This window comes from Falco cherrug, chromosome 7 (genome assembly GCF_023634085.1).
Source record: "Falco cherrug isolate bFalChe1 chromosome 7, bFalChe1.pri, whole genome shotgun sequence".
In the NCBI taxonomy this organism is placed as follows: domain Eukaryota; kingdom Metazoa; phylum Chordata; class Aves; order Falconiformes; family Falconidae; genus Falco; species Falco cherrug.
The window spans coordinates 22,858,158-22,884,030 of record NC_073703.1 but is presented as its reverse complement, the minus strand read 5'-3'; the positions used below and the strand labels follow the sequence as shown (position 1 = coordinate 22,884,030).

The 25,873-nt window shown below is 39.2% G+C and overlaps 1 protein-coding gene across 2 annotated transcripts in view; it reads left to right on the top strand.

Moving 5' to 3' along the window:
• The window catches only part of TBC1D2B (TBC1 domain family member 2B), a 37,119-nt gene extending 14,363 nt beyond the window's left edge, over positions 1-22,756 (top strand). For both annotated transcript variants that reach the window (XM_055715992.1, XM_055715993.1), the window contains exons 4-13: positions 3,327-3,484; positions 4,491-4,717; positions 7,257-7,649; positions 9,016-9,126; positions 10,253-10,446; positions 10,985-11,479; positions 13,278-13,395; positions 14,098-14,283; positions 15,633-15,754; positions 18,787-22,756. In XM_055715992.1, coding sequence (XP_055571967.1) covers positions 3,327-3,484; positions 4,491-4,717; positions 7,257-7,649; positions 9,016-9,126; positions 10,253-10,446; positions 10,985-11,479; positions 13,278-13,395; positions 14,098-14,283; positions 15,633-15,754; positions 18,787-18,982 — 2,200 coding nt within the window. In that variant the 3' untranslated portion in view covers positions 18,983-22,756. The remainder of the gene's footprint in view (positions 1-3,326; positions 3,485-4,490; positions 4,718-7,256; positions 7,650-9,015; positions 9,127-10,252; positions 10,447-10,984; positions 11,480-13,277; positions 13,396-14,097; positions 14,284-15,632; positions 15,755-18,786) is intronic.
• Positions 22,757-25,873: the final 3,117 nt, after the last annotated feature.

Sequence of the window (25,873 nt, the reverse complement as noted above, 5' to 3'; positions counted from 1 at the left end):
TGTGCACTAAATTTTAAAGCAGACATTCCCCCCTGCAAGCTGATACCAGTGGGAAACAGTGTCTTTTTCAGAATTGCTTGTTGTGCTCCAACATCCTCTTCTGAGCTTTTGAAAAGTCATTTTGCAGAGAATTTACTGAGCTGGCAGCTAAAATCTGAAGTGTGTGTAATGTGTACAGTTGTGTACTACCTCTGGCCACGTATTCTGTCATTGAGGTAAGAGCCTGACAACCTTGTCAAGAAGCTATTTAGCTGTGTGGTAATATGCTAGAACCTCTGACAAATTTATTCATATTAGCATAGGCCTTGCAGTGACATTTCTTAAAAGCTATGGACTAGCATTACTCCTGCCCATTTTGAGCTAGCAGGTCAAGAGCACCTAGGTTCCTGTATCTAGTAAGGTAAATTTGCTCTGAGACTTGAGTCTGTAGCAGTTTTTACGAGAAAGGTGGATTTTCTTCAGCATAGGTTTGGTTAGGGACAAGTGAATTTTCCTTCTGATGGCTATCGTCAGCTGCTCCAGAGAGGGGTAGGGCATGTATCATCTTAATTTGGACTGACTTTGCATAAGTATTGAAGATAATAATTATTACATGCTTCCACTCCCTATATTTTTTGTTCATTTAGTCCTGCAATGAATGATGCCAAATTAATAAGCAAAACTATTCAGTAACAGTGTAAGGGTCCTTCAGATGGCAGCCTTTCTCATTACGCAGCTTTGGTTTATGCTCAGAGCATTCTGAATGGAACTCCTGTGAAAAAGCATTAAGTGATCATTAAGTCTTGTATTTTAACATATGCAGTCTCGTTTGCCGATCAAGAAGCGACAGGTGATCTCTTACTGCGCTGAACAGCATTCTTTGAGCGTGTATCACAAGAAGGTCTAGTTAGTTATATTGGATCTATGTGTGGAACCAGGACAAGATTGTTAATATTTCCATAACAGTGAAAGCTAATTATTAATCTTGGAAAATTAAAATTACGTAGTAGCATGACTGTAAAAGCTGACTGCAAAAAAAACCCCACTAAAATGTTAGCAACTCTATTATAGTAAACGTGTCACAGAGCAGTACTGTTATGTTTTATTGTTTTCCTCCATTCTCTAGCAATTCTATGCAATTTAGGGGAGGGGTGGGATCTGATCACCTTGGGAATGTGTGCGCACTGTCCAGTATCTCATTGGATTGTGACTAATTTTGACCCCAGCCTTAGAGGATGGCTCAGGGTGTTTTTTAAAACTTCAGAGTTTTCTCTACATTGCTGGCAGCTTGTGTTTGTTAAGAACCTGTTTGGTGCCTTAATCATTGCCCTTCCACCTGAACACACGTATGGTGTGTTTGACAGAGAAGTTATTGCTATAAATAACTGCATTTGCATCCTAGGTAGTAGTGGTGAAATAATAATGGGAGAAAAGTGAAGAGTGTCTTGGAGTTAAGCCACGTGTGTACTTAAAGTAATTGAAGTTGAAACATGCTTTTTAAAATCTATTTTCAAGTACTTAGTTGTGGCGTATATAGACACTTAGGCTGGAATTTTTTTCATCTTTATGCTGTCAGCTGCTTGTATCTCTTACTTATGCAGAATATAGACTTGGAAACAATTAAAGTAAGTTCCTATTATCTAATCATAAAATAAGACTTATACCCAAAATATATCATTAGATCCTATGTCAGGTCTTGTGTCGTTTATCCAATTGTACTTGTCACACTGTGCTTAGGAAAATAAATACTGTCTTTTAAATTCAGCTACCTACTTTTAGTCTGATAGAAAGCAATGAAGTGGTGCTGCTTCAGTGCCCTTAATAATTCTATGCAAAAGCTTTACAAAATTCAGCATCAGCTATAATTATTCATGGACCTAACAGCAGGTTTTGGAAAAGCTTTTCTAGAAGTTATTTTATTTGACTTCCTGTTCTGTGTGGGTTTTTTTCAAGCCTTAAAAGGTAGTGTTCAGATGGGCTTTAAATACCAAGTTGACCAAGAGCAGAACAGGTGGTTATGGAGTTGCATGGTGAGAGTTCAGCTACTACTCAGAGAATAGCTGTAGAGTTACCAGGTGACACTTAATAATTTTGGGTGCCTTAGGAAATTTGTCAGTCGTCAACCAATTCGATCTATTTAATTGGAATGGAAGGTCTGAACAATGAAATGAGGCTTCAGTGTTCCCCCAACCAAAACTGTGATTCTTTCTGGAAGAAGATTAAATGTGTAGTGTAATTCAATCTTTGTCAAGTGTGCAAATTGATTGTTGGAATGGTTTTATTAATAACCTTAAGGATTATTTTCAAATTGTACATGATTGCATATCAGTTCACCAGACTACAGGAATTTTGCACTGCGTAACGATTAGCCTAGGGTTCACGTTGATCAGATGTTAAATCTCTTGTGAAGCTGAAAGACTGGGTTGGATCATCACATGGCCTTAAAGGTGTAACACGGTTTACTTTCTGCTTAAGGTTTGAGGATTAAGAAGAGAAGATGCGGCTGATGGAGTGAAAGCGCCCTTGTGGGCCTTCATCTTATGCAGACTGTAGAAAATGCTGAGATACTAAATATATCTCCAACTTTAAAATATTAAACTGATTCATATGGCTTGATGTAGAATCTCCTTCTCTATTTGAACAAAGACTACAGTACTGGGCTACATTAATACTCAACAGACATAAGTGTGGAGTTAAACATTTCTGATTGCATGATGGTTGCGGGGGAGGCTGGGTAGGATAATCTCATTTTGCTCATGAAACGTACTGTTCTTCTCTAGAATTATTTGGCTGGAATTTAGAGGTTGCCTCTGAAATGTTCCTGCAGATAATTGGCAACGTTCTGCCTTAAGAAAGAAAAACTGCTAAGGAGTCTGTCATCAGCGATTCAGCTACAGCAGGTCTCCTGGGTGATCCCAAGTTTGATGTTAATCCAGAATATAAAACTGTAACATAGATGTGTTTTGACTGCATGCTGTTCTGTTTAATGCTTGGCGGTTATTCTAAAATTCTAAGCTACAATAGCTGATTCCAAATCTTAATTTTGTTTTGTTTTGTCCTTTTCCCACTGCCAAAACAAGAATAAAACAGAAGATGACACAAAAGACCATAGCGGTCTCCTAGATATTAATATCCTGTTAAAGCAAAATAGTTCTATTTGTGAAACACAGCACTGTTGATAGTAGGTGCTGTTTAGTAGGATATGCTTTAATTTATTTGAGCTTTTAATTGGTATTGGTTTTATCTGTGTTTTAGCTTAGTTTTAGTTTGCAGTGGTTGTCTTGAAAACCCCTTCATAAAAACAATGCAAAATGGAGAAGTCACTTTTCCTGTTGTCTTTTTCACAGAAATTCAATGTCCTCTTTAAGAAAAGGAAATAACGAAAACCGCAAGAGCATATTTTATACCACTGAAGAGTGGGAATTGCTGGATCCAACCCCAAAAGACTTGGAGGACTCGATGGCCCTGGAAGAAAAGAGGAAACACCTGGCAGAAGGAAGTAAAGGTAGGAGTGGGAGGAAGGAAGGGGAGCATGTGCCCTACTTTCTTTACTGTAATGTAGTGTATGACGTCTGTCTCCAGGGCGTAAGTGGAAGCTTATCTTTTCTTCAAAAACCACATTCAGAGCTCTGCGCGTTCTTTTGAAAGACTTGACTCCAAACACATTGCGAGGAATTCCCTGCCATTCAGATACCGTAGAATAAGCACAAAGCCTTGTTGTCCACTGTTTCAGGTTCCCTGAGCATGTTAATTATCTCCAGTCTTGTCACTTGAGTTGCAAAGTTACAGGATGAAGGGAAATGTGGAGGCTTCTGATTACTTAGCTAAGTGTCGCCCATTGGAGCAGAATTGCCTTTAAAGTATGTGTATATATATGTTATATTGGCTTGCTTCTGAAACTGCGGAAAAAAAGTTGGGATGCATATGCAGGGATAGGTCATCTGTGCATTGTAACTGGTTCTCACATTTGACCGGTGTCTGGCATAACGTTGTGAAGATTTTCACAGCTCCTTAAGAGCATTTCAGCTGCCATCCAAGTGATTCAGTGTGTTAGAAACAGTCCTGCTCTCTAAGAATACTCCCGTGGTTACATAAATGGAGGTGAAACCTTACTCTGAATGCCTCTTAAGAACAGTATGCTGTGATACCAGTGATGTTTTGGTCTGATCACCTCTGAGCTGTTAATAATTTGAAGCAAAATTTACTTTGGTATAGTTAAGCGTGGTACCTTTTATTTTCTGTAATGAATTGTAAAGTTCTTTTTATGTCTTATTTCGCAAGTATTAATTTAAGAGCTAAATCTTACCTGGGAGGGGAGGAGACTGAGCTATTTACTTTTCCCACCAAAGGAAGCAACTTGGAAAACACGGCATGTTTACCGCTCTTATATTGGGCTGTTTAAATGCTGCTTAAAGTCTAATTTTAATGAGCATATTTTTAAAAGGAAATCTGAATGCTTTGGAATGTCTTTTTACTAAGTGAACTGAACTAGAAGAAATTGTTTTATGCAGGACTGACTAGTTCAGCTTTTCCATTCGATTTTGGCCGCATTCCACACAAAACAAGGCGCCCGTTAAAAGACATGATTGGATCAAGCAAAAACCGGAACAGCAGTGACTCTTCTCCAACTGAGTGGTATTCTGGTAATGGCAACAAACTCGTCTCTGAACTGCAACTGAAGTATCAAAGCCAGCAGGAAGAGTTGGAAAAGCTAAAGAAAGATCTTTTGAGCCAAAAGGTAATTAAGCCTTCAGGCAAAGTGCACAAAAGCAAATGGATCTGGCCAGTGGTTGTGAGTTTACCCTTTCTGGCCATCTAACTGCATTAAGAGCTGGTTGGTGGTTATAAAATAATGGTGCTAAATCAACCTTTGTTTACAAAAAGTCTTGAAGCAAGCAGGACCAAGCTTTACATCTGTTGAAGGTGAGGTCCCTGCACAAAACTTTTGTTTGCGCAGTTTATTAGCTCTCTTGCTCACTCTCTCACCAAGCAGGTTTTGTAAATGGTAGACCTAACTGTGAATCTGTGCACGTAGTACTGCCCTCATGGAGTGTTTGTGCCTTCTTCATAACAAGATTAAGTATCTTGGCTTTATCTAAAAGAATTTCTACTGAATTTAAGAAGAAATATTTTTTAGTTTTTATATGGAGTTGCTACTTTTGCTATTTGTGTTTTCTGTTGCGTGAGATAATCAAAGGGAAACCAGAGAAGGAATTTGAGCCCCATATTTACACCCATTTTAGGTGTTACCTCTCCTGGGACTACATTTGTGCTTCTGAGAGAAATCTCACTGATACAGTGCAACACTGTTCACAGCTGCTTCTGTTTTAATAAGAAGAGAAATGGCGTCTTAAGCAGCTGAAGATAATTTCACTGTTGATACTGGGCTAGATTTAGAACTGTCGTCGATGCCAGCAGCATACAAGTAGGATGTTTTCCTGACAGCCCGTGTGACCAGACAGATTTTTATACTTTAGTTACTTTTTAGGGAGTAGATAGGAAATTATAACCTGCTCCACAGCTGCTGCTTACAGGCAGGATCTTCTATTGTGCATGTCCCTGTTGTCTCAGATTGTCTTGATAACTTAATGGTTGTTGGCATGTATGTTACCAGTCTGGGTTTTGTTGATTTTGATAATTAAAATGGTTATTTGTCACTGAACTATGGCCATGAAATCATCCAGCTGTTCAGTAATTGTTAAAAGTTCAGCCCGGTGCCGTTAAGATAATACCTGAAAAATGTTTTAAGTGCAGCGAAGGAAGGAAGAAGAAAATCTAGTTTAGCAAAACCTTTTCCTCAAGATCCAAGGGTTTCTTCCCAGACCTCTCTGAAGACTATGGCTTATTCTGGGTGTAGCTTTATGACTTTCCAAGTCATTGTAAACTTCCAGATACATTATTGAACTAAAGTTCTCAGGAATTCCATAAAAACAATTCCTATTTCTGTCCTTGTACCCTTAATTAATGTCAGAGAGCTATTTAAAAAAAAAAATATTTTTTTTTTAAAAATCCCAGCTTTAACAAATGTTATGAACGCTACTAGGGTTGAACTTGCCTTCCCATGTTTCCACAGGGTTAAACCATTAACTAAAGATGGGAACTGGCAAAGGTAATAATTCGGATTAGTGAGACTTCTAAGTGAGCAGTCTGCTGCTCGTGCTTTCTTAGCATTTATTGTTGATCTGGATATCTTCCTGTGTATGCTTTTTTGGTTTTTTGTTTTGGGTTTTTTGGTGGTTGTCTTTTGAGCTTTTTTTGGGGGTATATGTTCTTTTTTTAGTGGGGTGGGATTTTTTTCTCTGTAGTTTAGCTTTCAGAGAGCTTTTGGTAGTAGCTAAAGCAAACTCTTCCAGTATTTCTTTTCTTTTAAATTTCACTTTGACTTATTTGCATGTAAAGCCTTTGCTTCTCCAAGGTCATAGTAGAATCTCGTTTCAGCAAGGAATCAAGTAGGGTTTTACTTACAGTGTAACTCCCTTAAAAATCAGCTGTTCTTAGGCATGTGTACCTCTGATTCCCCAAGCAAAACACATGCAGCTTTCATGGAAGCGAGTAAATGTTGTAGTTGTCCAGGATCTATGCAATCCTGTGAGCAAAAGTACTTGTCCTTTAGTGTGAGGGAATAGAAGATGAGAATGGTGGAATTGTTAGATGAATGTGTTTTCAAAATAAAGTTCTAGTTCAGAGCCTTCAATGCTGTCTTCTTTTGCAAAGACCACAGAAACTCCTTTTCTCCCTTGTGGCAAGCCAGTTAATTACTTGGCTGATTCTGTGGCAAGATTTTCTAAACAGCCCTTCAAAGACTTCCTTTTCAGCGAAGCAGCATGCACTTTTCTTTTTTCCTTTAATTTTCTCTGCATTTGTCAGGGAAGAGAGCAATTAGTTTTCTTTCCCTTTTCCACGCTGTAGTGTTCACCTGTTAATTTTTTGGGCTTAAGCCCTCTTTATATTTATCTTCTTACAAGTAAGCCTTTTTTAGCTTTCAAATAACTGCTGGGCCACAGCTGTCAACTACTCTGCCCAAACTTGTTGTAGCCTTTCTAGGCAGGATTCTTGGCTCAGGGAAAGACATGTAAGTCATCTGTATAGGCCAGTCACGTAAGGTGTTAACCTGCTAGAAATTGTGTCGTTTCTTTTTTTTTTTTTTCCTTAAAACACCACCATGAAGTCTTCTGCAAGCTGATGATTCAGGCGCAAAACCCATTCCAAAGTTGTCTTTTGCTTGATGTTGTAAAAGTTATTATTCTAAGTTATAAAACTTTTTTTAAAATTCTCAGGAACTTGTGCGACTTCTGCAGCAAACGGTCCGATCTTCCCAATATGATAAATATTTTGCAAGCCGCCTTTGTGAAGGGGTTCCCAAAGACAAATTAGAGCTGTTGCACCAAAAAGATGACCAGATTTTGGGTCTCAACAACCAGCTTGAAAAGTTAAATCTGGAAAAAGACAGTCTGCAGCAGGAAGTAAAGAATCTGAAATGTAAAGTTGGAGAACTCAATGAGCGGCTGGGTATGCTGATGGAAACTATTCAAGCTAAAGATGAAGTGATCATGAAACTGTCTCGCCAACTCAGCGAATGTGAGGACAATACATCCTCTCAAAGCGGAGCAGTAAATTCTTCCATGGCCACCTGTACTAATAAGGAACTACAGGAACTGGACAGACTAAAAGTAAGAGCAGTGTCTCTTGTCTTGATGGATAGGGGAATCTCTACTCCCTATAAAAACTACTTTCTAGTCTGCTATACTGTTTGAGGAGGTCACTACAGCAGTTCTCCAAGATACTCATCAACTGAGGCTTTCTCTGCTTGGAATCTACACTTTCAACTTTGTTATGTGGTAATCTAAACAGAACTTTTATGCTTTGAGCTGGTCTGTACATCTGTAGTACAGTGTCCAGTACTTTCAGTAATTTAATCATTGGTGTGGAGGAGGAGTGATGTGAGGAGTAGTCAAAGGAACAGGAAAAAGAAAGGGTAAGAGGAAAATACAGGCATGGAGGAAAACAACTAGAAAGCTTATTTCTTGGGTTTAGATTTTTTTTTTTTAATATTGAAAGTGAGGAAAAAGCATGTGGAATAGCAAAGGGAAGCTCTGAGGAGAAAAAAAAAAAAGGAATATAAGCACCTCTCTTACTAGTGCTACTCCAGATGTTATCAATGTGCTTTTTTTCCCCTCTAAACTACTTCAGTCAATGTCTCAGAAGTTTGTAAGACTTTGAAGACTTAAGAAGTTTGTAAGTTAAAGAGTTAATGAAGTTACCCACTTATCTCTAAACATGCTTTCTTGCCTTTGGATAAATGTTGTATTCCAAATGGATTTAACGTTCCAAGGGATTTGGAATAAAAGGAAGTAACTTAAAATATGTATAAGCATTCATTAATTTTGTTTCCTATATGTGAGCCCGCAAAGCTTTAGAAAATAGAATTGAAGCTAGAAATGATGGTCTTGGCAGAAAGCAGGCTGAAGCCCGTAGGTGCTGTGGGGCGTGGGGGTACTGTGAGCGCTGGGAGGGCACTGGCATGCCCCTCTCCCGCAGCCTCAGCTTTCGGAGGCAACACTGCCAGCCTGGGGCCGCGGGTTAGGCGAGGCAGCTTGTCCCTGGGGGTTTATGGGTTTGTGTGGAGGCAGCCATCAAAGCTGTACATCACCTGAGGCCTGGCGTTTGCCCCCCTCCTTGCCTGGCATGTGAAGCGTTCTGGCTGCTGCACAGCACACGGTGGGTTCTGGGAGGTGTTTGTGTGGGAGCCCCATGGTGCTGGTGCTCTCCCCAGCACATCCTGGCTGTGCCTGCCTCCTGGCAGCAAGGGCAGCCCGCTGCTTCTGCTGGGGGTGCAGGGCGTCTGTGCTCGTGTTTGGCATGTGTGTTTGACTTGTGAAGGCTAAAAATAATATTTTTACTTGATCCTGGTATGTTTTATGCTAAGTCCTATTCGTAGTTGCTTGTTCTGTATTTGAAGGTATACTTTCTCTGGTAGGCATTTGCTGTCTGTAAGATTTTTTTATTAAAAATCCAGTTTGCTTTTTTTATCAACAGGACAATCTTCAGGGTTATAAGACCCAGAATAAATTTTTAAATAAGGAGATTTTGGAACTTTCTGCTCTACGAAGAAATGCAGAAGCAAGAGAGAGAGAATGGCAGGCAAAGGTCAGACTAACACAGCATGTTCTTATTTTGGCGATGTCTAAAGCAGTTCTCAAAAATTCAGTTGTATAGCTACGCAGGGAGCATAACTGTGGAATGGAAATGGAATAGCTGAAGTGTATTAAATGTAATAATTTAAAAAATATCTCCCCTAAATCTAGTCCTTAGACTAGGTAATCTTTTGGAATGGGTTCTTGAAAGAAGTAGTTGACTTTAAAATATCATTAACCATTGGAACTTTTTTCGTAGCTTATGAACACAGGCATGTATATTTCTGAAACATAGTTTCCTCAGAATCAAGGCTGTAATAATTTCGTTGAAGTATACAAAAGACAGGATGTGTAAAGATTTGATATGTCACTAAGTAGAGCTTTCTCCTGGACATGACAGACGATTGTGTTATGGTAACTTTGGAAGTGTGTTTCCATACAGATGAATTTGAGTGTAGAGAAGTTGCAGGTAAATAATGATTTCCCTTGCCTGGGGCTAGGAAAATGCACACATCCATAGCTAAGGCAAGATACCTGTTGCTATGGTTTGGTAAGGTTTGCTTTTATTTTCTTGGAAACGATGCACACAGCAGCCCAGGGCTAAATGCTGTGTTTTTGGCATGGGGGTGCATGTGTACAATTCCTACATGCTATTACCTGACTTGTGTCTTTAAAATGCCATTTAATTTCTTTCTGTTTAAACATGTGTAGACTAAAGCTGTTACTTTAAAAGCACAAAATGGTCGAGTTGTACTTTGTACAATGTAATGATAATGAAAGCTTGCTCAGATTTTCCACATGTAAAAATACGTGTGGTAGAAAATCTCTGGTCTGCTATTCTGCCTTAAAAGACTTTATGTAAAAAGCCACAAGTGTCTGCGGTGTCTTTCCCGAGTACATTGTATACAGAATTTTACAGTAGTGTAATATAATGCATATATAACTTTTGTTTTCCACACATAAGGGTTGCTTTATGTCTTATGGTGCTACAAAAATGGGGAAGTAAAGCTGATTGTTCTTGACTTACAGGTTTCTAAAGTGACGTAAGCTAATAGAATAATATCAAGCCAGATTTTAAAAGAAGTGTGGTACAAAGTAAGTTTCTGAGGACTTATAATATTATATATTGTTTTCTGCAGTATACTAGCTTGGAAGCCAAACTCTGTCAGATAGAAAGTAAATATTTGATCTTGCTTCAAGAAATGAAAACTCCTGTTTGTTCTGAGGAGCAGAGTCCTGCTCGTGACGTCATCACACAGTTACTGGAAGATGCCTTGAAAGCAGAAACGAATGAACAACCAGAACAAGCATTTTTCAAACCACACCTGGTCAGGTAATTTGGTCCTATTAAAATAAATGTATGTATATCTTGGTTAGTGGACCCAGTTCTAAAACTGGAAAACAAGACAGCAGGGATATAGTTGCAGGATTAGGGGTTTCTATTAATTTCCCTTAATGAATAACAGTATCATCATGAAATCCTTTTGGCTGTATAAATACTTTTATTGCTTTATTTGAGACACAGTATAGAACTTGGACTCAGATGTTCCCATATAGCTGCTGAAGGCGAGCTGCTGAGGAGATGGGTTCATTTGAGCTTGACCATGTTCTTACACAGATAGCTGAGTCTGAGTAGTAGTGTCTATTGGAATATGGGGATGAAGTCTTTTGTATATGGGATTATAAAAATAACTATTAAATAAAGGATATACTTTAGAAAACAATTATTATTTAAACACGTTAAAACTTAAACTATGGTGAGTGTCTTGAGGGATATTTGAAGTAACTTTAGGATGGGAACTTAAGAGTTTCAGGGCTACTGAACACATTTTTAAAAGCCTTTTCTCTTCCTCCCCCCTCCTCCGTTTCAGTGAATATGATATATATGGCTTTCAGACAGTCCCAGAGGATGACGATGAGGAGAAACTAGTAGCAAAATCACGAGCTTTGGACCTGAGATCGCTTTCCCTCAGTGAAAATCGAGAGATCTCCACAGGAGTGAAATGGGAAAATTATCTCGCAAGCACAATGAATAGAGAGATGATGCGTAGTGTAGAACTGAAGAATCTTATTCGATCTGGAATTCCACATGAACATCGTTCCAAGATGTGGAAATGGTGTGTCAATGTCCATGTTAAAAAATTAAAGGAAAGCACTGTTCCTGGGTACTTCCAAACCTTGCTTCAGAATGCTCTGGAAAAACAAAATCCTGCATCTAAACAAATTGAGTTGGACCTCTTGAGAACTTTGCCAAACAACAAACATTATTCCTCCCCAACATCTGAAGGGATCCAGAAGCTACGAAATGTGCTGCTGGCATTTTCGTGGAGAAATCCTGATATAGGATATTGCCAAGGTCTCAACAGGTATGATTTTGCAAATCTTGAGTTACAACGGTGCAGTAAAACCATGCATAATGAGCCTTTCAAATCACATGTATAGCAACATGCTTTGGGCAGCAATTTGCCTTATAGGTTGTATGTTAAAATTGTTTTAAGAAATAACTATGACATTTTTTTCTAAACAATAAATAAACAGAAGACCTGGATCATGAAACCTGTAAAATCATATTGGCAAAAGAACTGGAACTGTAATTAACTCACATAAGAAATGGGCTACATAAATGTTGTTTTATATTGTCTTCTTGTCAATTGTAGGGGATCTTTTTGCTTTTGTGCACAAGAATTTGTTAGGTTTTTTGCTTTTTTTTTTTTTTTTAAACAAGCAGAAACAAATGGTTGAAAGCTTTTTGTACTGTTAAGGCCACAAATTTGAGCATTTCCATTAGGATGTCTTCAATCAGAATTGCAGTAATAAATTTAAGGCTAATTCTCGTGTTACAATGCTAAGAAAAATTTGAAGTCATTGCCATTGGTGTTTGCTGAAATAGTTTTGGTACTTTTGAGATCTGTAGTAAGGGAAGGTGCTATTTGATAGCAGGTGTATTAGCTTAACACCCTCCCCTCATAGCTATAATATAATACCAGAGATGTCAATTTGAGCACTGATTTATGTACTAGAATAGGGTAAAAGACTTCGGACTAGAGCAGCTTTATTATTTGAAGCTGCACAGAAGTAGTAGTAGAATAGAGGCAGTGAGTAATGTAGTAGAGGTAGCGAGGTGGTGGTGGTAGCAGTAGTTGTAGTAGTGAATAATGCAGTAATAAGTATCCCTTTTTCTGAGCATTCATCAGTAGGGGTAGTGACGTTTTATAGATAAGTCGTGCATTTTTAGTGTTAATATTGTCACTGGCATGTCACAAGGCATGTCTGAAGAGCACAGCTGTTGCAATCTTGGAGCAGCATGTCTCTGGTGTGTAGAAGGTATTAGAAACGCGTTTGCTAAACTTGAACTCTGTGCAGAATAACTTTTTCCTGGGTCATTTTTGGGTTTCTTGTAAATAATTCTGCATTTGGGTATACTTGCAGAAGCTAAAAGCAAATTGGGTATTTATTTCACGCTTCAGTCCTCTTAAGCTTTTAAAGTGTGATCACCTTGTTAAGCTGTGCAACATCGGAAGCAGTTCATATTGTTACAACTCTTCTTGCATACAGAAATAAAATGAGTTTACCTGAAGAAATATATTGGCAGTAACCTTTCATATTCAAGCAGCTGTTAGTAACATGAAGAAATTCTTAGAACATGCTTAGTCTGGAAAATTTTAGAGCTTTTTCTTTTCCTTAAAGACAGTGGTAGATAAAGACAGAAGTATTACTTTATATCCATTAAGATAAATGTAAGTCAACTTGCTAGAAAGGATTTTTCTAAACTTAAAATAATTTTGTGTGAAATGCAAGAACCATCTGTTCTTTTTCTTCTTCAATAAGGAAAGACAAAAGTCTGGGAATCAGAGCAGTATATTTAGGTTTTGGAAGCTTCTCGTTATTTTGGCTTAGTTCCAGAAAAAAACAGCATCTAGCAAAACACTTTACCTTCGCCTTTATCCGTTTACTTATTAAACTGAATAAAAACACTTGGTGTGACTGAGAAGGCATCTCCTTGCCCCATCTTAAACTTCATTAATGGTTTTGCTGTTTAGTGCTCTCCTGTTACACGTTTATTTCTGCTAAACAGAAACAAAGGCTTTATTGTGATTGTTCTTAATACATTTTGTGATACTATAATGATCTTTTTTTTTCTCTCCAAATAAACCCTATTTTTAGATTGGCAGCGATTGCGCTTCTGTACTTGGAACAGGAAGATGCTTTTTGGTGTCTAGTAACAATAGTGGAAGTTTTCATGCCTCATGATTATTACACTAAGACACTGCTAGGATCTCAGGTATGTGCTCGGCAAAAACAAAGCCTGGTCCTGTAAACTGCAGCCAGTCAAAAACTTGGTAAGTGTCTGGTCAGCCTTTTGGGGGAACGGGTTGTGACAGAGGTGAGTTCCAGGCACCAGGACCCTTGTTTAGACAACGACTGAGTATAATGCTGGAATACCTGCTTGGAGCTCCAGTCCTTAACGCCTCTTCTGATTATTGGCTTTACAATGTTGACTGAGCCGATTTATTGTTTCCTTCCTCAGAATTGCAGGGGTGGGGCAGTTATGGGCTCTGGAAGAGTGGGGGTGAGAATGCATTATGCAGTACTGTGAACAACATACTCTAGCACTCCTCTGCTTCCAGGTGATGCTCTGGTACGTGCTGCCTCCTTCCTCCAAGTCTTCCCTCAGCTTGTTCCGGTGCTCCTGCACCAGGGCAGCACTAGTGACCTGTAGCAGGAACACAACATCTGCGTGTGAGGAGCCCTGTGAGATTAAGGAGGGTGTGGATTAAGAAGCAAAAGGTTGTGTCAGCAAGGGTGGTGTGCCTTGGGGTGGCCAGGCATGCTTTGGGTGGATCTGGCTTTGAAGTGTTAACTAGACAGCCCTAGGTTTCCTGGTTAGCTCTTGACTTGCACTTACAGATTGGTAACAGCCCTACTTTGAATGAGATGTGTTGGAAAGGTAGGAGCGATAACATCATATTTCTCATCTCTTTAGGTTGACCAGCGAGTATTCAAGGATTTAATGAGTGAGAAGCTTCCACGACTCCATGCTCATTTTGAACAATACAAAGTTGACTATACTCTCATAACTTTCAACTGGTTTCTTGTGGTGTTTGTGGACAGTGTTGTTAGTGACATCCTTTTTAAAATCTGGGACTCCTTCCTATATGAGGGACCAAAGGTGAACTGAACAAGCTAAGTTTTTTCAGTTATTACCTGGTTAACAAAACACTGTGGTGTTACTGAGTGCAGGGTGGAGGAAGGTTGTTTCACAAGAAACCTGTCAGTTAAAATCACTGGTAGGAAAAGAGGGGAGAAAATGTGCATGAATAACCAGTCAAAACTTTTTCCATTTTATCTGTGTTTTGCAAGTTGAAAGCTTGAGTTACGTAGAAGAATTCTAAATGCTAAGTATTTCCCTTTCACCGCCCATTGCTTCAAGTTTGAAAAATAAAGCTTAGGCAGTGCTGTTTACTCCTACATGCAGCTGTCAATCAGTTTTAAGTAATTATATCAAAATGAGAGCTACTCTTATAAAGAAGAAAGCTTAAGTGAAGGAGGGAAAAGTTAGAAGAATTGAAGAGGTGTAAGAATCAGTTGTAACCAAGTGCCAATGTTTAACTTGTCTTCGCAGCAGCTACTTGTTTTATTTCTGCAGACATTTCAAGTACAACTGACAGTGACTGTTGGGATTCCTATCATTAAATTAAGGGGTGGGGGTGAAAGAATTTTCATGTGTTCTGTACTTGTCAAATTGCAGTGAAAGAAGATCGGTGCAGGAAAAAAATCATTGCATTCAAACACAGTAATAACTACAGCAGATGTTGTAGGCAATTGGAGAGAACAATAAGATGAGTAGACAAAATCTGTGTGTTAGTCAGATTTCTTGTTGGTCTCATTTGGTCTCATCTGAGCATTCGAACACACAGTGGTATCTTGGTTGTGTGTTGATTCAAATCAGTTTTAAGCATCGTGGTATGTTGTGAAGGCAGCCAGGTACAGACTGGCAAAGTTCAGAACTTACTGAAGCCTTTTCAGAATGAAGGGAAATAATGCTTCTTCCAGCTCGTGCCAAAGATCATTGACAAACTGGTATCGTAAATTCCTTCAGCATCAGTCCCCCGGTGTGCTGGGAAAATTCAAGGCATTGGAAAACAACCCGTTTAAAAAGCAGAACTTAATTTTAGCTCTGAAGCAACTTAATGAATACATTCAACAGGCCCGGTAGTGTTTGTTTTACAACTGAATTAGGCACTCAAAACTTCAAAAAATTTGTATCCTATAAACCCAGCATTGTTTTCTGGATAGAACGGTAGAACACCTTGTCTTGGTTTCAGGCTGCAACAGAAGTTTTTGGCAGCTTTTGGAAATGGGGGACAGGGAAGGAAGATGGAGGGAGGTGTGATGAGAAAGTGCAAATGCAGCTTGTAGGAAGACTAACGCTTTTCCTTTGAGTTTATAATGGATAACTGTGAGAATCAGTGCATTCTGTTCTTACAAAGAACTAAACATTGTATGTATTTTTATCAGGTAATATTCCGATTTGCCTTGGCACTTTTTAAATATAAGGAGGAGGAAATCTTAAAACGGCAAGATTCAATGTCCATTTTCAAGTATCTTCGCTATTTCACGCGCACTATACTTGATGCCAGGTGGGTGACTCAAACTTGTGTGTCATTGAAAGAGTTGGGGGGCACAGAAATGGTCTGTTGTGGGTTTTTTCTTGTTTTGTTTTTATCTAGATCTTAATTTAGAAGCAACTAGAGATGAAATTGACTACTAAGATTTCTCATGAGTAGTTTCGTCTAGCTGCGACAAAGGCACAAGTGATGAATGTGTAACTGTAAATTTTTAGGTATGATAGACACTACCTTGCCATGTTGGTCTTGTTTAGCCATTGTATCGTGGTAGTAACACAATTTCAACCACAGGTGAAGTCTTCCCTTGCACTGCGGATGCAACTTAAGTTGTAAAATGTTTTACAATAATACTTGCACCAGGATGTGTTTTTATTTAAAAACATGAGCTATGACCCACTAAATTTACATCTCTTATGCATCATCAATACATAGGCTAATGCCGCATAACTCCAGCTGATTTTAAGATATACTTTGAACGAGCAAATAAATATAAATTAGATACTCTTCTGTTCTTCCAGCCTTGCATAGGAATTACAGTTTCTAAATTAGGGTCTAGTGTTTTTAGGTTCCTAGTTTTAAGACCATAGAGCAGCAGATTAATCTTAAAAAGAAAAGCTCTGTTGGGGTTGATTTAATGTCTGAACATGTTTTGCACAGATACTGAAACTCACTGATTTAGAATGTAGTAATTATATACTGGAATCTGAGGTCTTTGTTTTTACCGTAATAAAATCCCTGTGAAATTAGGTTTATACTTTGGCTCCTACTGCAAGAGCTATATATTATTTTTACTTCCTGTGTTTCAGTTTTGACTGGAGAGAAGTTAAAACTGAATAGTCTTACTCTGTGCTCGAAAAGGATTGCTGGGACTGATGCAGGGGGAATGTTCTGCAAGTGATTTAAATGGTAAAAGTCTTGATAACAGATGTTGCTTCCTCTGCTGAAACCTCTCCAAAAACTCCTGAGAGGGAGTTGCGTGGTGCTTTGTATTTTAGCATTCCCCGTTTTGATTTAAAAATGCTGGGCAGTTGTTGTACTCAGCTGTTTGTGACCAAAATAAATGCTGACTCTTGATTCCAAATCTGGAAGTGAGAAGTATGTGCACGCTCTTCCAAAACTCAAGTACATATTTTTAACAGAAAACAATTAATGAAACAAACTTGGGGATATTTTATAATTGATAAATAGGCTATTTTATAGCTTATAATCAAATGTGTAACATGTAATATCAGTAGTACCACAGCATTATTGCCAGAAACCAGAGACTGCAGAAGAAAAGGGGGGAGGGGGGGAAGAGGGGAGAAAAAAAAAATTCCTTTTGCTTGTATCTAATTTGAACAAAATTTTGATATTTAATCAGAGCTGCAGATTTGGCTTTCCCTTCTTTTTCCAATTATCTAACAAATGATGCCTTGGTTCTCCTGTCTAAACTTTCTGGTGCTGAAATTACCTATTTTAAAGATTTCTAATATTGCTGGAAGAGATCTCATTTTGGTGTTAACAAAATGAGCTAATTGAGTGTCTTTTGGCAGATGGCGAGTTCAGGTGAGGACAGAATTCAGTGCATCAGAGATATTTACAGCACAAATATGCTTTGTGCTGGTCTGTAAATATCTGTTCTCGTAGGATTTTAAAAGTTGGAGTTGAAACTAGTGATGTAGGGCCACCTAGGGGATATGAATTTGCCTGCTAGAGCTGCTAAGCATGAGTCAAGCTGCTTGGTTTGCTGTTCTACCATTTTGTACAAGTTTTACAGCATCAAAATTTAAACAGTACAAAAGCATGTAGAGTGATGCCTTTACTGATACAGATAAAAAAATCATCTTGTAGAGGAAAAATTCAGGATTATTTCCATAGAATTTGTGGACATCCTGAATGGGTCAGAAAATTATTTTGCACAGAATTTATAAGTTTAACCTCTCTAGTGGAGAAAATTCTTTCCAGACATGTGCGTAATTATACTCTAGGTTATAGTATGTCATAGTTAGATTTTTCTACAGGTGAAAGTTGTGTTCCAAAGCATGTTACGCACTGGCAGAGAAGCTGTTGGAATACATTCTCTTTATAAATAGCAGGAAAATGTTCTTATTCACCCAAAAATACAAACCTAGGGAGAGCTTACCCTTAAATAAACTGTCCAAATAAAATTTCTTAATATCTGTGTTCTGATTAAGATAATATCAGATCTATTAATCTGATAATTAAACTAGAACAAGTTAAATTCCAGTTCCCCTTTTACTCTTAGTAAATAAAGAGGTTTGGGGGTTTTTTGGTATAGATCAACAGTAATGATGTAGTTAACTCTCTTTGGCCTGATCAGGCAGATCAGTTACTGGTTTTACTGTGACTGAATAATAGCATGAGGCAGCGTGACTCTGGCAGGGTGATAGATACTCTTGTCATGTTTTGCTATGCGAGCTGACAAGCTTGAGTTGACACTAGCTCCAAGGTGTCTGTGCTCCAGCCAGCAGAATCCCAGAGCTTTCTCATTGTATGGTCAAGTTTGGCTTGTACGTGTGTTGTATTGTCCTTGTCTGTGTCTGTATTATCCCAGGCTTTATCTGGTCTCTTACATGACTTCTTGGATAACTTGAGAGCTGACTGTCCTGGGACTGAGTGAGGTTCAGTGATTCCATGGAGGAAGTTACCCCATCTGTGCTGGGTTAGCTGCGTGTACCAAGCGTTCAGTCTAGCCCATGGAGCTCTGGTTAGCAAGCTTACGGCTTCGTTCAGTGTTGTCAGGGCTGTAATCACTATAGTGTTAGATAGAGTTTGTAGGTGGCTTTGTGAACTGTTTTTGATTAAAAAAACCAACAAAAAACCCCTCTGTGTTTGGTAACACTTTATCACTTGAAATAACTTGAAAACCGAGTGCTTTACAGAACTCCCTTGCAGTACCGATAACATCTGAGACCAGTCAGGTATGTGAAAGAGACCAGGGGTATCAGCCACATACTACATACTGATATGGATGAAGTACAAAACTGATTTTAAAAAAATACAAAATATGAATGATTGTCTTTTAACGTTGTGCAATCTTACAGGAAACTGATTGGTATTGCTTTTGGAGACCTGAATCCTTTCCCGTTACGTCAGATCAGGAACCGGAGGACCTATCACCTGGAGAAAGTACATCTTGAACTAACTGAACTAGAAGCCATTCGTGAGGATTTCCTGCGTGAGCGAGAGACATGTGTAGAAAAAAGAGACCTTATTAGTGATGATGAGGAGGATAGTTGAAACTACTCAACATAAACTTTTCTTTGGGATCATGACCAAAGTGAGTTAACCTCCAAAACACTTTATTAATCCTGTCAAACAGAATGTAAATTGGTTGCTTTTGGAAATATGCAGGACAGATTTCCAAACCCCAGCACTTTCAAAAATACTGCTTTGTATGGAGGCCAAACATTTCTGTTTACATTTATGTTCATGGAATTGTATGTAGGGCACTTAATATCTGTCTCAGTTTAGTCAATCAGCTGAATTGCCAGTTGTTTTCCCACAGTGCACTGTTAGTGCCTTTATGTGAAACAGTAGTAAGGGAAGTCCACACTCTGTTTACTACATTCATCGCCATTCTACATTTTTTTGATGTAATTGTGGGTTTTTTTGTAGTGCAGGTTCAGTGTGGGAGGACATAGTTTTTTTGGTTTCAGGTTTGTTTGACAAATGGCTTTCATCATGTTGTCCTTGAATAAACTAGCCATTCTTGAGGTCATAAACTAGAAAAGTATGGAATGAAGCACAGGAAGAACTTTTACATTCCTTTGTCTTGTCCTGAAGTGACGTGAAGTGGATCATCAAAGAGAACACTTGAACTTATGTACCTAAAGTAAAGGTAAAATAAGTACCTATTTGTCCCTGAATGTTCAGTGTGTACTGAAACAGTGAGATCAAACATCATTTATGCTTTTCTGGGCAGCTGTATCGATAAAGTTTCTTATTAATGCAAAGGAGTTTATAGATCGAGTTCTGTTTAGTCAATTTTATTTCTGTTGACTTTTTTGATTGCAGTGTCTTAAGAAAGCCACAACCAAAACCCAGCTGTTATGGAAGAAGAATGGAGCTTGTCACAAGAGTACCATGTTTCAGTAGCTGACTGGTTGTGTATCTGTTAAAGATTTAGTGCTTGTTTTTGTTTGGGGTTTTTTTTGTGTTTTGTTTTATTTCAAAGCTTCTTCCTATTTAGGACTTAAAATAAGATAGTCTTGATCTTTAAGAAGAAACATAGCATTCTTTTTGCATGAATGTGTAACTATTGTACGATAGCAGTAGCAATAGGATTCCTAAAACAAATATTTATTAATCAGAGGAGCCTGAAGGTCACAGCATGCACACAGAAATTCAGGATCCTTTTGCAGCAGTAAAATGCAATATTCTCTTAATGCGCTCAGCTTTGCTGTGAGCATTGCATGCACATCCTACGAGACAGCTGTAAGGAAGCGCTGGGTGTTCAGCTGTAGCATTCCTGGCTAGGGAGGTGTGACTGGAGGCCACTCGCTGTCATTTGATGACTAGCAAGACTCTAAACGGTTATAAGGACGAGGAAGGTTTCTCTCTTGTTGGTTATTATCTGGACTGTTGCAGTGTTCTTTCCTGAACTGTTAAATCTTCAGGTTGTTGGGTTGACTTAAATGTTGTGTCTGGATGCGTCATGCTAAAACTAGCGTTCAAATAAGGCAGCAAATGGCTCAGCTCTGGGGAAGTGGTTAGTTGTTAAAAACCAAAACTGGTGGTCGGGAGCAGTCAAGTGCATCAGGCTTCTACTTTGTGTGTTTTCTTATGGTTTTCTGAGAACAAGTTGAACTACTTTATCAGATATACTCATGTAATTGTTTTCTAAAACAAGTGTGTACAGGGAGAAGTCCTGCTTCTGTTTCGCAGCACTTTTTTTTTCTTTTTTTTTTTTTTTTTCCCCAGAGAACGTATTTGTAGCCTTCTCTAAATAAGCATATTATCAGTCAGTTTATCTGGAAGGGAAACATTTAATCAGTGGTGAACATTGTAACTTACAGGACTACTTCTGATATAAAATGTATGCTTCTTCTTATATGACACATAATTTTTATTTAGTCAACAAATACTTGCCAATGAGGGACACATGGTATGATCATCCTGATTTGTATCTTGTCTTCTAAAATGTCCCCTACCTTGTCTATTGTCAGTAGTTTGGGGGTTTTTATTCCCTAGTTACTCTTGATTGTGTACTTGAGTTTATTAGGCAGGTTTTTTCATATTATTGCATGTACTGTATTCTTTTCTTACTTACAATCAGTGTTTGAATATAAAAATAGGACCAGGTTTTCTAGTTACACTGTCTTGGTTTTGAAAGAGCTGGTCTCTAAATCAGTCTGTAATGTCTACTTTTTTTTGTTTTAATCTTGTTTTCAAGTCTTAAAAGAAATCTTTCCAAGCTGAAGATCTTCCTTCCAGTGGCAACAGTAGAGATGTTAAGAATTTAGAAGTATGTACCCACCCTATTCCTACAGGTCTATTATTCCTGGGTTTCAAGTCTTTGCTATGAACTAGTCCTGTGACTTCAGGAGATGTTTCTAGACCTGAAGTCTTCAGGTTGCGAGTTTAAAACTAACTTTAGGGCAACTGTTCAGGAAGTTCTCTAGCTGACAAAACATGACCTGCAGTGTTACAGGACCATTTGTTTTTTTACAGTTGTGCTGATGGTTAAATTTGTGTGTGTGTTGCTGTGTTTCATTATATAAGTTGTAACCCAATTGTACAGTAAAACTAAGTAGCTCAGTTTCCTAAGCCACTCTGTGAATCTTAATACGTGAATGTTGGGAAGCTTATGGAAATCACATTGGCTCTGGGTATTTTGTTAGCTTGCAAATGTGAAGTGAGTTGATGCTGTTACACTCAAGTTGCCAGTGAGCTGCTGGCTTCATTTTGTTAAGCATCATTACTGATGCCTTAGTTAAAAGATGAAAAAATTGCAAAGGCATCTAACCTCTGGCCGCTAGAAGTCTGCACAGAACAAAAATGAGACGCACGTAGCAGGAAGCAATGTCAAGGGGAACTTGCCTTGCTGTTGCAAATGTTTTTGGGTGGTTATTAGTCTTCTAGTGGTGCTTATTCTGGTAACTTTGAGGAGTAGTAACTAGTTAGGGACATGCAAGATACACAGGCAGTATTTAAACCCAATGAAATGAGCAAAACCACAGTGTGACTCAGTGGCCTGGGAAAGCTGAACTGCATGGATACCAAGTGTTTGTATTCAGGGGTAAACTTCTGAACAGTGCATGAGGGTTTCACATTCATGCCAGCCACTTAGCAGACCTGCTAATGCAAATACAGACTGCTAAGGCTATGTTCTGCCTTCGAGGTCATGCATGTATGTGCAAAGAGTTCCTTACACATGGTTCTCAGTATATGTGATGTAAACCAAACCACTAAGTTGCATCTTGCAGAATATTCCTTCATCTTTATACATGTATGCATGGCTTTCCAGTGAAACTTCTGTTTACTTGTTTAAAACTTTCTTTTAAATAGGCAAAAATTGGTGCACTACATCTCTAGCTATGAAAACTGCACAGTATTTCAGCTTTACCTGTACATGTGTACAGGTGGTGTTATCCAGTGTTATCAGTTTGTTCAGTGTCTTTTTTTTTTAAAAAAAATCAGCTATGTAATCAATGAAAAGGATTTTTTGTTGCTCTTTAGGTGTGTTCTGTGAGAGATTCTCCCTTTCCCCTCAGTCTTTGTAAACATGGTAAGATATTTCAGCAGAAAGGGAAAGATTTTTTTTTTTTCTTCCTTAAGACATCAGGAATGAGTGAATGGTCTTACATTTGACAGAGTTGTATATTCAGTCATGCTTAACTGAGAAATGGAAAATTAATCCATCTCATGAAATTGTGTAGCTGTTTAAGTGAATGTTCCCTTAAGTGCCATGTTAGAAATCAGCAATATGCGGTACAAGAAAATTGAATCACAAAACATAAGTGATGTTATTTTCATAAAGATTGATGTAAATAAAAAATTTATTACTTTAAAGCTTGCTCTGGTTCTTTTTGTGTGTGTGTTCATAACATACAAATAACTGCAGGTGCCATCAGAAGAAAACAGTATTAAAGCTGGTGTCTTTGTCTGGTAAGCTGATTTGAGTGTATAGAGGAACATACATTCAAATTTGGCGTTGAAGCATGAAGACGTGAAGTATTAGAAGTGTTGCATGCAGCTGATGCTGACTGGTGACTTGTGGTTGGTGTCCTTGGCTTCTTGGGAGGGGAGGGGAGGTGAAGTTGACAGGGAGCAGACTTCCTAAGAAACACATGTATTCGTATGACGCCAAAAGCCTCTTTAGTAGTCCTGGCCACTGATGTTCTCCTAAAGCCTTTGGTAGCCAAGTGTGTAATTTCAGCTCTTTGAAAACTTAACAATATAGTGAATTTGGAAATCTAGCCTCAATGTCTGTCTTTCAGATATGATTTTTGCATTTTGGAGCTACCTTGATTCACTTGAAGAGGCTGTCGGGTACCTCAGGTGCTTCAGATAACTTAATGGCTAAATGTTTGTGAGGGAAGAAAAACAAGAGTTGAGACATCTCTTTAATTGCGTGTCCAAGCAGGTCATTCACAGTAGAGGTAAATAGTGCACAGTCTTTGTCCTCTGTATCTGCTACAGGATGGGAAGCTGTTAAAAGTAGATGTTGGCACAGAGAGGGACTGCAGAACAGGATAGAGAGCAGCAGCTGAGGCAGAACATGACTATGGTCTAAGGACCTCCTGTCCCATATACCAAAAACTTAAGCCAAAGGAATAAAAAGAAAATTCTGGGAAGAGCGTGTGTAGGGAGCAATGGTCTCGCTTGCGGACACTTGGCATGTTTAGCGTGAGGAGGCTGTGTTGCCCTGGCAGCTGCTGGGGCCTGTTAAAGAACAGCTGAGGCTCCTGTTTCTTCCTTGGGACTGAGCTGGAGACATCTGCTCTCCGTGGAATTGCAACAGGGATGCAAGTGTGGCTGATGCGTATAGCTGATGTATGTTGTTAAATACCTTACTCCTAGGAAATGCACTAACTTAGAAAGGACAAATGCAGCTCACCTGCTCTGAACTGAGACCAAAACCTGCAGTGTCACATTCTGTTCTGGGTGTCTCAAAGGTGCAGAGAACACGCTGAAGTCTCCTGGCATTACAGTATATCAGGTGTTCGTTCTGTGGGAGTCTTAGAAGTGCTAAACATAGCTTCATTATCTGCTGCTCCTTGACCTCGCTGGAAGCAGAACCCATGTAGTGCTGAAGATTTAAGAATTCCCACACATGGAGTACATTCACTTAGATAACACAAAGGAAGGGAGTGCTCTGCCTTGGAAGTTTGCCCCCTGGAAAAGAAGGTAAAAGGTTCAATCACAAGGAAGTTAGAGTGGTATGTTCATCATGATGTGCTGCAGAAGCCATGCTTCTCTACAGTGACATCCATTACAATGCTAGCTTTGCAGCGGGTTAGACTAGAAAGCAAAACCGAGGACTGGACGTGATATTAAAACCACAAATAGTTATTGAATAAGAAAATTATCTGTCCTCTACCCTAAACTAGCCTGGGGTGCTGTAAAGAGAAGTAATTAAAACATTCAGCACTAGAATATACCTGGTAAATAAGGTGTCTTTGGCCTTAATTAGGATTTTACTGGCCTTAAGTGACTGCATCTTGCCTGTGTGTTTCAAATGAATGTACCTTTGGTGTGTACAGAACAGCTGGATGTCTGCGGTGAGCTGCCTCAAAGGCTTCAGGCTTGAGCTGATGAACTGACTCAGTGATGTCTTCAGGAGCAGTGACTGGTGATTAAACTGTGAAATAAGCTGTTTACCTGTTTTTCTCAAGTATTTACACCTTACATACACCCACGACCCCTCGGAACATAAGGTACGGGCTTTTTTATCACTTCCTAAAGGAGACTGGGGGGTGCGTGGCTGGAAGTTGCTGTGCCGTTTGCTTGTGCTGCCTGCTTCAAACACTACTCAGCTTTGAGTTTTCCTTCCTGTTCATGTCCTGTATGCACTTAAAGGCTTTTGCCCTGATTGCCAAAGGTGTTACAAAGAAGTCCGAGTTAGTGCTTTAAGGGTGAACAATGAAAGAACCATGTAAGAGCAACATCTTACTTGTGCATAACCTGTGCTTTGGCTTGCAAACCCTATGGATGTAGCGTCAGGGATGAGATTCAGTCTCTTTGCTCTTGGAGACCTTGCAGGGCTGGCCAGCAGATATTAAATCAGACTGGGGCTGTTCAGGATCTGGGGGGAGCTTGTGCTGATTCAAAAAGCAGTTGTGGTCTCTCAGGGGCAAGCTGTGCTGCTTTGTCCCGTTGCTTCCAGCTGGGAGTGAACCGAAGAGGTGGCCTGCGTGTGCCTTTTCCTCGAGAATTTTGTAGGAGGATTGCTGTGACATTCACATGATCATACCACGTTGCAGAATGAAAGGTGAGGAATGAAATATCTTCATTTCCTTGGCAAAGGGTTCTGAATTCTTCTGCTGCCCTTTGAAACCTTTACTGTTGCTCCTGCTTCCTGCCCTCTGCCCTGTGCAGTATCAGCTGCAGCCACTGTCCTCCTGGAGCTGGGTGGACCCCTGGGCTGGAGCCCCACTCCTGGGGCAGGCGAGTGGGGCGCAGGTCAGTTGTCCTGGCTTGGAGCAAGTCTGAAACAGAGTTTAATGGCAGTAAGAGAAAGCGCTGCCTTTAGGCACTTGCCGAGTATAAAATTACTTTAAAATTCATCTATCTTTGCAACTTCTTGCAATGGAAACGACTTGTAAAATAACCATATATAAATAGGCGTAGCTTTGTGTTATCTTAACTGCGTGGAGGATGGGAAGTGAAGGCAGCCTGGCCTTCATATTTGATTTTGAAGGTGTGAACAATGCCACATCATTCCTCATTAACAAATGTTGGATATTAACTCACCCAGAAGAATTTAAGGAGACCAAACGGTACTTACTTCAATTACCGTCTGCCAAATAAAGAGGGAGAAAATCTAGTTTTACAGGTTTGGGGAACCTTTTTAAGACAGAAGAATAAACAGATGAGGGATGTCAGTGGTGGGGGCCAGCGCTGTCACGGTGGCGGTTGGGGATGCCCAGGAGGACCGGCCGCCCGTGCCTTCCTTCTGTGAGGGGG